This window comes from Manis pentadactyla, chromosome X, assembly GCF_030020395.1.
Source record: "Manis pentadactyla isolate mManPen7 chromosome X, mManPen7.hap1, whole genome shotgun sequence".
Classification (NCBI taxonomy): domain Eukaryota; kingdom Metazoa; phylum Chordata; class Mammalia; order Pholidota; family Manidae; genus Manis; species Manis pentadactyla.
The window spans coordinates 9253222-9268811 of record NC_080038.1 but is presented as its reverse complement, the minus strand read 5'-3'; the positions used below and the strand labels follow the sequence as shown (position 1 = coordinate 9268811).

The 15590-nt window shown below is 36.9% G+C and overlaps 2 protein-coding genes across 4 annotated transcripts in view; one reads left to right on the top strand and one right to left on the bottom strand.

Annotated features, from left to right (window-relative positions):
• The window catches only part of GLRA2 (glycine receptor alpha 2), a 185758-nt gene extending 175024 nt beyond the window's left edge, over nt 1-10734 (bottom strand). Inside the window, exons 1-2 of one of the 3 annotated variants that reach the window (XM_036912948.2) lie at nt 9939-10734; nt 7682-7815 (exon numbers count right to left, since the gene is read on the bottom strand). In XM_036912948.2, coding sequence (XP_036768843.1) covers nt 7682-7815; nt 9939-10006 — 202 coding nt within the window. In that variant the 5' untranslated portion in view covers nt 10007-10734. The remainder of the gene's footprint in view (nt 1-7681; nt 7816-9938) is intronic. The other 2 variants (XM_036912945.2, XM_036912947.2) reach the window with 2 other exon arrangements.
• Nucleotides 1-15590, top strand: part of FANCB (FA complementation group B) — a 359567-nt gene that overhangs the window by 286799 nt on the left and 57178 nt on the right. The window lies entirely within an intron of this gene.

The following is a 15590-nucleotide window of genomic DNA, read 5'->3' as shown; positions in this document are numbered from 1 at the left end:
TCCTTGAAACGCATGCTATTCTGCTCCCAGTCTTCGTGCTCTTCTAACCCCCCACCCGGTCTTCTAACACCTCTTCTTCAGCTCTGTGCAGAACAGAAGAGCGCAGAGGGAAAAATGTGTCTCAGAAACGCTGCCCCAAAGAGACGTGGCATTACTTCTCGTGCTCAAATCTAATAAGCCCACAACACATTCCAGCATGAGGAGCCTGCAGGGGATTAATGTGGGGCAAGTACCAAAATATTAACAAACAGATAAACATACTAAACAGAAAGGGAACTATATTAACTATTTTCATACACTACATACATATACACACACACACACAGCCCACTGGTTGCACCTTGTGCAGGTGTCTTGCTTAGGAGACAGAACTATCACCTTATATTATCTTCCTCTCTCTTCTCTACTTTTGGAGGTAACATTTATCTATTGGGATAATATATGCAAATGAGATCCCTTTCTCTTTTCCCTTGTTTCCCAAGACTGATAAAGGAAAGCTTACTAAACTGATCATCTGTTTTGGATCTGTCTGCTTGACCACCTGGTGGTCAAGTGATGGCTTTGTTCATAAATTGACTGTGATGATTGTCTTCTATTTCCCCTCAAAGGCACTCACTTCTCTTTCTGTTCTTCTCTGTACTCTGGCAGGCTGAAGTTCTGGGTTTGCATCATTGAGCTTCCTTGCCCTCTGGCTTATAGTTGGATTCGTCCAATGAGAAGCTCCCACAACAAAATGGAATACAGGAGGAGAGTGATGTCAGAATATTTATTCCCTAGCTCCCTCCCTGCTAGGACAACACAGATTGAGCAGCAGAGATTGACCACGTTGCTCCACAGCTGTCATTAGGTGGCCTCTATATAGCTACCTTCTTTACATTCTGTTAACCACTCCTTCCCTTACTGCGTCAAGTCACTGTTGCTAATGCCAGAGTACTACACTCTCCCTCTAGGAACTGGTTTTCCAAACCCTCTCTCAACACAGCCTGTTGGAGTGTGCCTGTTTTTTCCTGCAAAGATCCTGGGTGATACAGCATTCAATTTACAAATTATATTCCAGATTTTACTGAAAGGAGAACTGACAGTTAAAAGCTTAAATTTCTGTTTACTACTGTATACTTAGCAAGGAATATGGCACCTAGCACATAGTAGTTGCTCGCTAATTATTTATTAAATTAATAAATAAATGAATTGGGTGTTTGGACTCAAGTAAAGCCTTTACATGTAATTTTTTGTGCTCTCATCAGTGTTTTCTTGCCACAAATTTACTTTCTTGCTTTAACAATGCATGGGCTAGTGCAGATTATTTTTCCTCAAGAAGATATGACCTCCCTCCATCAGAAAAAAAAGTAGGAATAGAAAATAAGATGTACCCAGTCACATTTGTGATAAATGCCTATTGTCTTTCCATATTTTGACTTGATCCAGGATTTTCTTTTGCCCTCTTGGGTGAATGTGTTAATACAACAGAGCCACCACGGTGTACTCATGTTCAAAAGGGAATGGTGGGTAGGCAAGCCAAGGAATGAATCAGAGAGTGTGTCCATTTTCCGTCTTACACTTGCCCCATGACCACACTTGGTTGGCTAGCCAGACCAGACTGAAAGAGGGTAACCTTGTGACTTTATTCTTAAACATCCTGAGCACTTATGAACACCACTGAGAAACATATTCATTTTGCTTATGTCCTTCCTTTAGTGGGTTTCACATGGCCAAAATGTCTGCAGCCACTCATAAGTGTCTTCCCCCCAAGAAAGAAGCCAATGAGCAAATGCAGCATGCCACAGTCAGGACAGTCTCTTAGGTGTTAGCTCCACAGGGAACCCAGAGTGCTTCTGAAGACGTTGTTATGAGGCGTGGTCAACTATGTTTCCATTTTTAAGACCCTATTCCAAATGTGTCTGATGCAGTACACCAAGAAAAATATCCACCACCACCAGGAACAAATAAATGACTGTCTTTTCTCACTCTAAACCTGATTGCCCCAGCTGAGCACATTATGATGTCTAGGCATTAAGTACCTAGGTACCCTGATATCTATGCCATTACCTTTTTTAAAAATGAAGTCTCAGATTATCAGCAAAAAAAAGGCTGAATTGTCCCTGAGGATGGGGAATAACAGCAAGCACTATAGTATTCAGGATAAAATATTTAGGCTTTCAATAGTGAAAATTAAAGATACGAAGTCACCAAAAATCAACCAAAGAGCAATTACAGGCTTCCATGTCCAATGCTCTTAAGCTACCATGTTGTAGAAACCAAATGTGCTCTCTAAAAACTCGTTCTAAAAGAGGAAATCAATTCAGCACGTCTGTGCAGTAAGCCTTGCAACTGCAGTCATTAGACAAGAAAATACATCAGAAATGGCAGTCATGTATCCTCAGTTAGAGTGAGGGCCCTTCTTTCTAGGACCAAGCTAGATTGGTTCTGTGTGTTTTACTTGCTTCATTTAAAAACGAGTCCAAGAAAATAATCATGGATGGAATTTGAATGGATAAAGATTGTCCCTTCCCACAAATGGTTTCCTCTTTGTTTCACATGTAGAATATGACATAGCCTTTTTCTGCAGGCTGGAAATCTTCCCACTGAACTTAGGAAAGGAAAACCAGCTGAAACACATGGCATCTACATTCTGGTCAGTGTGGTAGGACTCCAAGATGCTAGAACATTTTTTGACTTGTTTTTTTCCTCCATTAAAAACAATCAAGCTATACAGACCCAATTACCATAATGAGCAAGCTTTGAAAATACCTAGTGTTGGTTGTAAAAGAAATGGGGGACTAGTAATAATAATTCAAATCATGTGTAACAATCTTAATAGTTGAAAACAACTCATTCAGACACATGATCTCATTTGATGCTCAGAACAACCCAAATGAGGTGGACAAAGGCATGGAGAGGTGAAGACAGCTTTTCTCAAAAGTGGCTGAACCAGGACATGAGCCTGGGTTTTCTGGGTCCATGTCCGGGACTATACTATTCTGTCACCATAGGGTGGAAGACATATTCCCGTAAGATTGGAATAGATTTTTCCAGTGTTTCAGAATGTGGTAGATAGATGCCTTTTTCTTGATGTCACCTCCAAACCCTGATAAGCACCTTCTAGGCCCATAGTAGCAGCCTAGTATGTACAAATGTGTTGGCTAATATCATACAGCACACAGAAGCTGATATAAGTTGTGACACAGCGAGTGAATTTCACCTGTTCAAAACTCTTCATCAACATCATCCCTGAACAAAACCATCATGTAAATTTCCATTTGTTACCCCCAAGCTTTCCTTTCAGTAACCCTTTTTCCCTTTTGTTTTCTATTGTTGTGTTCTAATAATGGCTGTACCCTCTCGGGGTTCTGCTACTTTCTGCACTGGAGTCAAATACTTCTGGTACTTGCAAACATTCTGCTCTATTTTTTCAGAACCCATAGTAAGGTCTAATGCCCACACCCACCTGGGTGATGAAGGAAATGGTCACACTGGGGCTGCATTATCACTAACTGAAAAAATCATCCCTTTCAAGGGTCCCTGCTGGACATTTGTGCTCAAACTGTCCCCTACAGGGATTGGTAAGCAAAACACTTGAACTTGAGCTCCACTTGGCAACAGACAAGAGAATTTCCAAGGGGGGAAACCTGAAGACCTCTAGTTTCTTGGAAGTGGACCTATTTCTACTAGTATCTGAAACATCTCTTGAGTTGCTAACTCCTTGGAAAATGAGGGAAACCATACTGCATGCAAATGTGGGTTTTAATGTCACATAACACACTTCCAAATTTAGGTCTCCAGACATGGAAAAAAATGAGCGTGCATGGCATGCACAAAAGAAGTAGAGTAATTATCTCCTGGCATTATCTATTCTAGAGCCTATCCCACAATGCATAATATGGTGAAATGTATTTATTCACATTGGGATGAAATAACTCTCAAGTTAATTTTATTTTCAAAGAAAATTTCATTAAAATAGATGAAGGCTTTGTTTCAAAGAGAAAGAATCAGAACTAATGCATTTTGCCCAAGATTGAGCATCTAATTTGGCTTCTTTAAAAGCTTAATGTTTAAAGTGGCATTTTCAAGATACAATAATAATGACAAAGGAATATCTGATAGGATGATGGAATAACACCATGATAAATCATCTGACAGTGAGACAAATCACCCAAGTGGGGAAAGAGGCTTCTCTGTTGACATAGAATCAATATTTACCATCCTTTCAGAACCAGGTAATTATGAGTGGACATAGCTTGTGTTTTTATCTGAATTGAAGAGTTTGAAAATTTATGTTTCGACAAGATCTGACCCAGGTCTCTATGGATCTTATAGATAGAATGCAATTGGCAACTCTGACTCATGACTTTGTTTATACACTTGTGCTTCATCAGCACATCAGAAAAGCTATTTTTTCCCCCTATAGTTTCCAAGAATGGCTCCCAATTACACAGCCAAAGTCTGATTCATTTCTGTTCTTCTTTTCTAGCTTATGTCCATCTTTCTTCTTGTATATACACCCATTATGACATCTTTCAGAACCCATTAGGGTTACGGAATAGACATGAAATATTTTACTGACTTGTATGTAAGCAGCAAAAATTCTTTCCAGTAAGAAAATGTATGCATATGCATTTCTTTTTCCTTTGCCAATGGATGGAAACAATGAAAACAGAAATGTGCTAATATTTAATAAGAATTTTAGGAAAACCATTCCCTTTACCTCAACAGCCCATTTTTGGCTCTTGCTTTTATTCTTGTGGTCAAATCTTACCCTTCTCTCTCCTTACTAATCATCGTGGTCATTTTCAATGTCATCATCATGTTTATTGTTATCATAGTCAATTTGTTTTTCAGCATTTATAGGGAGGCTGTCACTATTCCAGATAGTACCACATTTCTTAATCACCTTTTATTTCTACCTACTATATAAAATTTCTCATTGATACATCACTAGTCAAGTACGAAAGGTACTATAGTGTTCTTCCTAGCCTCCTCACTGTTACAAGTTCCCTTTTATCTCTGTCTTCTATTTCTTTCTTCTCAGCTCAGCTAAGATCATCTTTGCTAGCCATTGTCACCACTCATTGGTCCCTCAAAAGTCCCCACCCTCAACTTCTACTACAATTAATTGGAAGTACTAATCTTCATAACTGATCTGCACTTTCCTTTCTTTCCCAGTCCTTATTTCCTCACTCGGAGAAAAGGATGACTTCTTTTCCCTAATAGAGAAGATTCAGAGATGGGAAACTGTTTCAAGTTTGTGAGCATCTTGTTTCATAGCAGCTGTTATTCATTATTTTCTAGAAGTAATTTTTTGAAAAGGGAGAAAAGCACAAAGAGTAATAAACACCTATGTTGCCATTGCTAAGTTAAGTGACACATAGAATGAGCAATCATTTCCATGCACAGCTTTTTTTCCTGCCCTCTCAGATGTGGTGTGGGGGTGGGTTGATAAAACATAAATATGTAAAAGAACCATATTAGACAGGTAAAGTTCCACGGGAACACTAAGGAGTAAAAATCATCTTAGTCTCAAATAATGGGGAATGTTTTACATGCAGGAAAAGTCAAGATCCTAAGAGTAAAGAGAATTGTGGGAGCTGTTAGGTAATTGATCTGATATAAACAGCCTCTGTAAATTAAAATTGATGAAAGTGTATCAGGGATTGTCGAAGTGGAGGGTTAGTTAAAGGAAGAGGAAGGCAAAACCCAATGAAGACCACTAATGTTAGTCTTAAGGAATGTCCACCCATTTCCCTTTTCTAAGTCTTTAAAACATCCTGTGTGCATGTCTTTAAGTAGCGAATATCTCCAAAGCATGGCTGTGCTTTGCTATACTTGATACTCGTCTCGTTTATTTACCTTTTAGAATCATGAGAAATGTCATTTCAAAGGGTGACATCCCCAGAAGAACGAGAAAAAAGGCTGCATGTGGAAATGATGGCTCATTCTGCGTGGTCACTTAAAGTAGCAATGGCAACAGGGGTGTTTGTTTCATTGTTCTTTGCACTTTTCCCCCCTTTTGGAAAATTACTTCTAGAAAATAATAATAGCTGCTGTTAACCAAGATGCTCATGAACTTGAAGCAATTCCCATCTCTGGGCCTTCTCTATGAAGCTTTCCATGAATAGTTTAATAGGAAATCATCTCTCCATTTATTGAAATCCTTTAACATTTTATCTGTACTTCTTAATGTTACTTAATTATTTTTATCAATATTATATTTTATATTATTATATGATATATTATTATATTTTGTAAGTATTCATGTAACATCTACTCTCCCCACTGAAATGTTTAATGGTAGCACACAAACCTGTTTCATCCCTCAACTTTCAAAGTATGTCGTAGTTAGTACTTTTCATACAGTTTGGATTAAAAAATTACTGAATGGCTAAGTGAATACATGTATGAATGAGCAGTCCAAGTGAAAGCTGATTCTTGACTTGCTACTCATAGGATTTTATTTAAAATTTTGACTTCCAAAGCAATGACCACAAAATTAATATGAAATGAGATGAATATGAAAATTGTTTTCAGGAAAATCAAGCTTTGAAATAAGTTCTGTTGTTTCTTTTGAAAATACTCTAAATCAAAAACATTTGTTTTGTCAAAATTCTGACATATCTATTTATGAAATGTGCCCTGAGCTGGGTATATTCAGAGGTATAGCATTTAAAGAAGAAATGAATTAAAATTTAGTTTTCATGCTCATATTTGCCAATAATAAAAATTAACCAAAACTCAAAAGAAAGCAATTCAATTAAATCACTACTATGCAAAAGCGAAGCAATGCATGAACTACAATGTAATATCTAGAATATTATGACTTTCTCTTTTTATAAAATATTATAAACACTTCCAATGCATTATGTTAAATTAAATTACAAGATAAAATGCATTTGTCATTTAAAATATATACTTAAAAAGTAAAGTATCAAAAATAATTCACTTAATAACTTTTTTCATATTTCAGTATTTTTTTGATTCAGAATAAAAATAAACCAAATAGATAAAAATAATTTCTATAGACTATTAATTATATTTTTGTAATATTAAACAAACAAAACAAGCTTTTTGGTTTGTTTCTAATTAAACAAAGTATCCACCATCTTTGACATATAAACTTTACAATTCTATGATCTTTGTTGATTTCAGATAAGTGATTTCAAATAAACAATTAGAATGTTTAAACAAGAGGAAACCAAAAATTCTGATGTATTCAATAAGAGCCTCTTCTCACAATGTTAAAAAAGAGGCCTGAAAGTGTGTACAATGGCATGCTTTATATTGAGATTTAAACTTCACTTTGGAAGTAGGTATTTAAAACCAAAATCAAAGATTTTTTTGTAACCATTGTATCTTGTATGAGTCATGGAAGACATTCAGTCAAGTTCATTGTGCTTGTTTCATTTCTAGTCACACTCCTACTTAAGATAAAATAGGGAATGTGGCAATAATCTCTGATTTTAGTTTGCTTTGTGACATAGAACACATATGGGGAAAGTTTTAAGAAATGGCAAGCAGGATTTAATATTAAAATTTAAGCTGTTAAATTGACTAGTTCAAAGAAAGGCAAAGTGAAATGTATATATACTCCTTTCCATTTTATAATAAAAAGCCTTGAAAGCCTTTCCCACAGTATTCAAACATCTAGAAGATTTCCCACGGGCTTAACATAAGTTTAAGTAGAACTTACCTTTAAAATTTGGCCTGATTCTTGCATCATATCCTGATGTCCTTCCCATTAGTTTGTCCAAGAAATCTGAAGGAGATAGGGTCTGTGAAGGTTGTTTTCCAGACCTGGAGTCATGGTCTTTGCAGAAGGACGTCCTAAACACATCATTAACTCTTTTAGCAACAATCCCACTCTCATTGCCTGAGAGCTAATGCTTACAGAATGTTTGACATTGTGGTTTGTAAATATATATAATATGTTAGTAAGAAGGAAAAGAAAATTACAAACTCTTCTGAACTTCTACATGGTCTAAAGTCAACTTCAAACCATGAGAGGTATAAATCCTGAGAAGTTTCCAAACTTTAGCCATAAGATGTTTAATATCATACAATGTGCCTGGTTTTAGGTTATAGATTTTATAGCTATATAGTAAAAGCTATTTCTTTCTAGAGTCATCAGCCAAATGAAGATGATAATTTCTGAAATTCATGTGATTGTCTTAAAATCATTTCCCCATGACTTTCAAAAACTTCTTTCAGCATTTCAGCCCTTAATATGAATCATCTACTTTTAATAAGAAATATATAATAACGTGGGCAGAACAAAGTAAACAGTAAGCTAACTGTCCCATTGCTTATTTCCTCACCTGCTAGATTCTATTCCAGCTATCAACTGTTAGTAATTTTCAGTGTGCTGTCTAAAAGAAAATCTTCACTTAGAAATTTAATTTCATTCTAAAATAGATCAACAATGAGCATGTCTGTACATCTATTATTTTATCAGTTATTTATATATTAGCATTTAAATTGTTGGCTCTCTGATAAAGTATTCATGAGGAAGAACTTCTAAACCATTTTGTCTTTTATATTATCAGAAACACCAAATGTTGATTGAAAATTTCTCGGATTTTCATTTTCCTTAAAGGGCTTATCGAAAGAGAATATTTGGTTTGTAGTGAAATGAATTCTTTCACAATACTAATGGTTAACTGAATGTAGGTTTCTTCCTTAAAGTATAAGTTTTACAAGCTCTGTTTTGTTAATAATTTTGTTAATTCTGTCACTAAGGAAATACCAAATTCTTGCCAGTTTTTCAAAGAAGCTGTACTAAATGCAAAGTATTTGCAAAGTATTAAGTGCAAAGATGGTATAAACATTTGGTAGGAGTTAAAAATTGATACAATCATCTAGAAATACTCACATTCCCATATGCAGTCATCTGATTAATCAAGTATGATTTGGTTATGATGGTGGTGGTGATGAAGATGATGATGATGATGATTCTAATAAAACCCAGCCTACAATTTTTCTTTATCATAGTAGGAGGTGTGAACATGAAAGGAACATAGTGGGTGGGTTTTCCCAGTACTCATAACATTGCTATATGTTCCATTTCTCTTGGTTCTGTGAAAAAATACCATAAAATTTAGTGAAAATTAAATGAAGAGCCCTACACTTTGTCATGTGAACATGTCCTATCTCTATCCTGTCTTAGAAACTCTGCCATTAGGATGGCTATTTCATTTACTGGTAATCATCTGATATTTTGAAGTATCAATTTTTTTGACAATTTATAAATTAAGTAGAAAATGCAAGCATACACATAATGATTTCTCACTTATTCTAATTATTCATAGTCCATTTCTAAAGCATACATCAATACGAAGATTATGTCATATTAAATTTTGGCAGGTAATCAATTTCCAAATATAATGAATAATAGAATATAGTGGTAAGATGAGATTTTAAATGTTTTTGATGTTTCAAGAAATTTCCTGAATTGTAGTCCTCACAGTATGCATCTAGTTGCTGAAATACAATAGAAGTCCCAAGTTGGCTAAGAATTAGGGTCCTTTTAGATTTTATATAAAATGAGCATGCTCCTGGCAAATTAATCCAATCATTTCCACCATATGAAAAGCATTGCATCCAATAATTCTTAAAAATGACTTCCAGAAGAATTTGAAAGCAAAAAAAAAATCACTATATAGAAATGCAAAGAGCAGGCAACTCATGAGACTACCTTAATGTCACACTGGCTGTGAAAATGTGTTGAAACCAAGAGTGGGGTTATGCATCATAAAACTTGCCTTTGTGAAAATTTACCACCCTCCCACTGTAATTACGCTTTTAAAAAGAACAAAAGACATCTAACTCTCCTCTGTAAAATTAAAATAATATGGTCCAGGGCACAGAAAACAGATAAGAATCGCATGACACGTTCTCTTTCAAACAGTTTTCATGTGAAAAATATCAGCATGCAAAGTCGTTTCACCTACCTGAAGTGGTTTGTCTCTAAGAAAAATGCAAACAAGGTTGTCAAAATGTTCACTAGCTGCCGGTTCATTCCTGTTTCTGTGATGCTTGTGGAAAATATCCCCGAAATGATTCCAGAAAGAAGCTAGGACAAAGTATCTATTTATTGTCCAGACTCAAAATCTGTCAGGAATCTAGTTTCCTTAAAAATCAAAAAGAGATTTCGGTTTGTACAGTTTGCTGAGAAAAAGCAAAAAGTGCCAGTCCTAGGCATCATGGCCAGGTCAACCCGGGGCTCAGGACCATCAGTTAACCTAGGAAAGACAAAGCCTAAGAACTGATGGATCCCCCAGCTGCTTTTCCTGAATAATAAAATACTGCTACCTTAACCGCATCACCATGCAAAGTGGGCTGGTGATAATGCCATGCCGAAGTCAGGTTGCTGTGGCTTTTGTTTTATGTCCTTTCTGTTTAGCAAATCTCTTTTCTCTGGAAAATGTTCTCTTTTTAAAAGAAGTTGTAAATGAGGGAGAAGAAAGGACTCTGCGAGCTGGAGTGGATAGGGAGAGAGGGCAAAATTGCTGAGATCCTGTGCTGGAATGAGGGCTACAGAAAGAGACAGAGACGTGATCTTAACCAGCCTATAAATTTCAGCACTCGGACAGCTCCTAGCTCTGAAGTGCGCATGTTTCCTTTTTCAGTCGCTTGGGGCGGGGGTCCGGGAGAGGCGTTCAAGAGGGGACATGCCTGACGTTCAAAGGCAAAGAGTGACTGGCTGTTCTACGAAGGGGTGCTGAAGGGGGTGCGATGACGACCAGGGGAGAGCAGAGGTCAGGGTAGACGGAGAGTGAAGGAGGCTAGGGTTTGAGCTCCTAGAAATGCGAGTCTGTCGATAGGTGGGCGGGACGGGAGTTCAAAGCAGAAAAGGAAAGGAATAAGGTCTAGGCGTGCGAAAAGAAAATTGGGGAAAGCAGAGAACAGGATCTGGAGTACTGAAATTATAATATGGGAGTAGGTATTTCACTCCTTGTCAGCGGAATCTGGAGGCAAAAGAGGAGACCTGTGCTGAAGAAGGGGACATTTTCTTGGCATAGAGAAGCCCGTGTGCAGAAAAAGGTTCATGAGGATCGATAATTTAATTTAGAAGCCCTTTATGCCTTCCTCGTCCCTAGAGTGTTTTCGTTTGATTTTAGCCGCTTGTTCCCAAACGATCTCGCTCCCTCTCTAGTAGGGTAAGCTCCTTCCGCTGAGCTTTCTTCAGTAGCTCAAAATCCTTAGGCATCCTTCAAGTCACAGATTTGTAGGAGGAAAAATACAGTGGGCCAGCAGGGGGCAGTAGCAGTCTTTTCCTACCCTGGTTAAATATTAGAGTAGGGCTGGCTCCATGTAAGAAATGGAGCAAGGAAGAGTGAGATTTCGGGTTGAGTTTCATCTGCCCATTCCAGATGTTAACCACCTGGGAGGGTCCTGTACTGAAGTGCAGATGTTCTCCTGAACTGGCAGAAGAGGCAGAAACTAGTGAAAGTTTATAAATCCTGTACAAAAGCATGACAGGTAACCTTGCTATTTCAAATTAAATTTACAATATTTTTATGAATCAAAACGAGTAAGGATAGATAAATAGCTCAATGCATGAAATTAGCAGCTTTTGGTAAGGGGAAATGTTAAAAATGCATGGTTCACCAAAAGCTGGGTGAGCAGTCTACTTTGTGTCTGTAAAATACACCTTGTCACCTTGGTGTTCAACTGCAGGTCTTACTTTTAAAACAAAATAGTATGATTAATTTTTAGTCCATAAATGACTAATCTGTCCATGGATCAGTTTAAATATAGCAGAGTAACCAAGAATTCTGTGTTTTTAAAAAATAGGTTCTGAGAAAAAAATTACAAGTTGTTTTCACCTTTTAATGTAAATTAAATCACCCGAGGAGCTTGTTGAAATGCAGATTTTGATCTGAGGTGGTGCCTGAGATTCTACATTTCTAACAAGTTCACAGCTGAGGTTAACGCTGCTAGTCCACGTATCATATTTTGAGTAACAATCGTCTGCCTGTACCCTTTTATCAGATTTCTATCCCACCAAGACAGAATATAGGAACCTCTTTTTATATGAAAAGCAGCATGCCCAAGCATTCTGCTTACAAACAACATCGATTGTTTAGATGTGTTCTCTTAACTCTCAAAGCCCAGAAAAAATGATGCAATTTAAAAGCAGAGTGTACTGTGAGACATCCCTGGATTGCAGCTTCAAATCTGTTCCCTTCCAAATTCATCCACATGGAAACTCTAGACCTGATTTTATCCTGGCAATCCTGACCCCCAAAATAAAATCAATTCCTGGAAATATTTCTTCAATTGGCACTATGGAAAAATCATACAAGATTTTCTGTGCTAAAGATTCTTTCTGAGGGAAAAAATACTTATGTTAAAGTAGAAGAAAATGATTTGTCCCAAATTTGTTTAAGGTTGTAATGATGCTTAGAGTCATACAGTCTTTGCAAATCATCTTTCAACATCAGAGTCTTGTTATTAACCAGGAGTAGGGTGAGTCGGGAAACCTGTGACAAGTGGAGACTCCAGGCCAGGAGCACAAAATCACACCATTTATTATTTTAGAGTTAGAAGGGAATTCAGAAAGGATCTAGTCTAGCCTTCTCATTTTACTTCTCAGCTCACCTCAGTTTGGATTCTAGCTCTGTCAATCCACAGAAACATCCCTGAGTCTGCCAATTAATTCCTTATAACTAAGGCCAAAAGATATTTTTCTGTTGTCATCTTACTTGACATTTCCATGGCACTTAACATCATCGGTCTCTTTTCCCCTCTTCTTTTAAAAATATTTTTATTTTATTTTGGTAAGAATACTTGCTATCATATTTGTGTTCTCAGATTTTTAAGAGTACAATACAGTATTGTTAATAACAGGCACGATATTGTACAATGGATCTCAAGAACTTACTCATCTTGTATCACTGAAACTTTTTACCCTTTGGTTAGCAACTCCCCATTTCCCCCTTTCCTCTGTCCCTAGCAACCACCTTTCTACTCTCTTGAAGCACTTTCCTCCCTTGACCCTGTGACACAGCGTACTCCCACTTGCCTCCTGTTCTATCTCCTTGGCAGGCATATTTTCCTTTACCTAGCTTAAAGAAATTGGATTTCTAAAGTCTACATTCTAGGCCCTCTCTTCTTTTCATACTATACTCTCTTTGACATTATTATGCTCATCCATAACTTCCTTTACCTTTGTGGGCAGATGGCACACAAATATATATTCCTATCCAGACCTGTGCATCCAACTGCTTCCTAAATAATTCCTGTTAGATGCCTGAAAGGCTCCTCAGACTCCACATGTCAAAACCAAACTTTTACTACTTCCTCCAAATCCTGTTCCCGTTCTACTGTGCCTGTTTCATTGACACCAACCAAAAGCCAAGGCATCATGTCTAAGCCTCTTTCTCCATCCCCCACCACATTCAGTTCTTCACCAAGCCCTACTGATTTTATGTCTCAAATATTTCCCAAAACTGTCCAGTTCTCTCCAGCTCAACCTCCATGACCCCAATTGAGCTATTCTTGTCTCTCGCATGTCTTGCAGCACTAGTGACTTCGCCAGCCTGCCTAGACCAACAGCTCCTCCTCCTCCACCTCATTCTTTACACTGCAGCCAGAATGACTGTTCAAAAAGCAAAATCTGATTATGTCACACCCGTTGATTAACACTGTGACTCTCCACCGATCTTTAGGTAGAATAAGAAAACCACTTAACATGACCTGAAAGTTCCACACGGTCTTGCTGATGCCTTCATTATCCTTCATTTCATCCCCTACTCATTCATTCCTTCCCCTCTAGCCATATTGGTCTCCTTTTAGTCCCTTGTGCGTATCATATTGCTTAATCCCAGGGAATGCTCAGGGCTCCCAGCTGAAAAATAACATCAGCTTATTTTTCAAATCTCTATTTAAGTACCTCAAGAAGGCCTTCTCTGACCTGCATGATTCTATCAACTCTTCCTATTACAGGCTCCCTTAGCACTCAGTAACTCTGAGGCAAGGAGCTTGTCACCACTGCTTGTATACATGTGTATGATTAATTGTTTAGAAAATAAGCTTTGTAATGGATAGGGGCAGCATCCATTCTGGTCCATCATTGTATCCCATACATTAAGTGACAATGACAATAATCATAATGGTATTGATGGTGATTAGGATACAATTTTTTAAATGCATACAGAAGTACTGCTTAAAGAAAACAACATACTTAACTATGTATAGTTCTGTCAAAAATTACTTGTTAGGGAATTCACAAGTTAAGAATTATGATAATTTGAAAGGAAACCAAGCTCAGTGGTTTAGGAATCAATAGCATGAGATGAAAATACATGTAGGAGACTGAATCTGACGTCCTTGATTTGGTTTCCACCTCTAACACTGATCAATTATGTAACCTTGGGCAAGTCATTTAATCCCATTGAGCCTCATTTTTGTAACATGTAAAATACAGATGATAATACCGCTGCATAAAATACTTCTATCTGAATATTCTTGAAAGTCATATGAAATCATGGGGGAGAATGTGTTTTTAGGCTCTTGATCTCAATTCTTAATATCTATTGACTACTAAAATTCACATTTTGACCTTTTCCTTTAACAATTACACTTTTAAGAATAGTAAGTTTCAGGAGCTTGGAAAAGGTCTTATTTGCAATGCAATGGAATTCCAAAGTCAAATCCACTATGCTTCTGATTTACCAAATTACAACTGGTCGGGCATGTGGCACCCTCATTTTGTATTATTCTTGTCAGAGAACTGAGAAGATTCTGATCTATCCTACAGTGTCATAAGAATCAATACACAATATTTGGTCTATATGATCCTACATATTTTAAAATTCTAGATAGATATAAATAAAAAGACAATTCTTAAGAATATCAGTATCATTTCAGCATCAATATCATTTGCTAACACTGATAAAACTTTAATACATACTTAACACTTTACAGTTTTCAAAATGTCCCTACTATGTGGTAGGCAGATCAATGAATAATCACCATATTTTTTTCAATGAAGAGTCTAAAGTTCATGTAGCTTGATTAATTTTCCCAAGTTCACATAATTATTAAGTGACAAAGTCATATTTAGTAAATACTCTGTATTTACTACCCAGTTGAACAGACTCATTTCTCATCATATGTATGATTAATATTATTTTTCAAATTGCTGAAAACCTGTATACCTACAACTATTTTTAAATACCTATGCTTATGATTCCACTGCAATAAGTGCCCTTTTCTTTATTGTATTTTGGTATCCATTACATTGTGATCCCAATACACACAAATGACAAATGGAAAGCCCATTATTAAAAGTCTCAAAATCAATTTACTTAGGGGAAGTGCTGAAAGGTGTCTAATATATCAATATCCTGCATCAGGTCTCCTCGTGAACCCTTATGGGTCTTCCTGCAGAGAGCTGGTTCTCCTCAAATATGAGCATTCTTTCTTCCACTTGAAAAGATGAAGTAGAGGTTAAGAAAGGACTTATTAATTTACAGTTGACACCAGTTGAGAAGCAGAGATCTGAGGCAAATTAGAGAGGGGAGAAGTTGACTTACCAAATCTTTAGTTTCTTGAAGAGGCTTCCTCACAAAGAACAGTAAAGCCAATTTCATCTT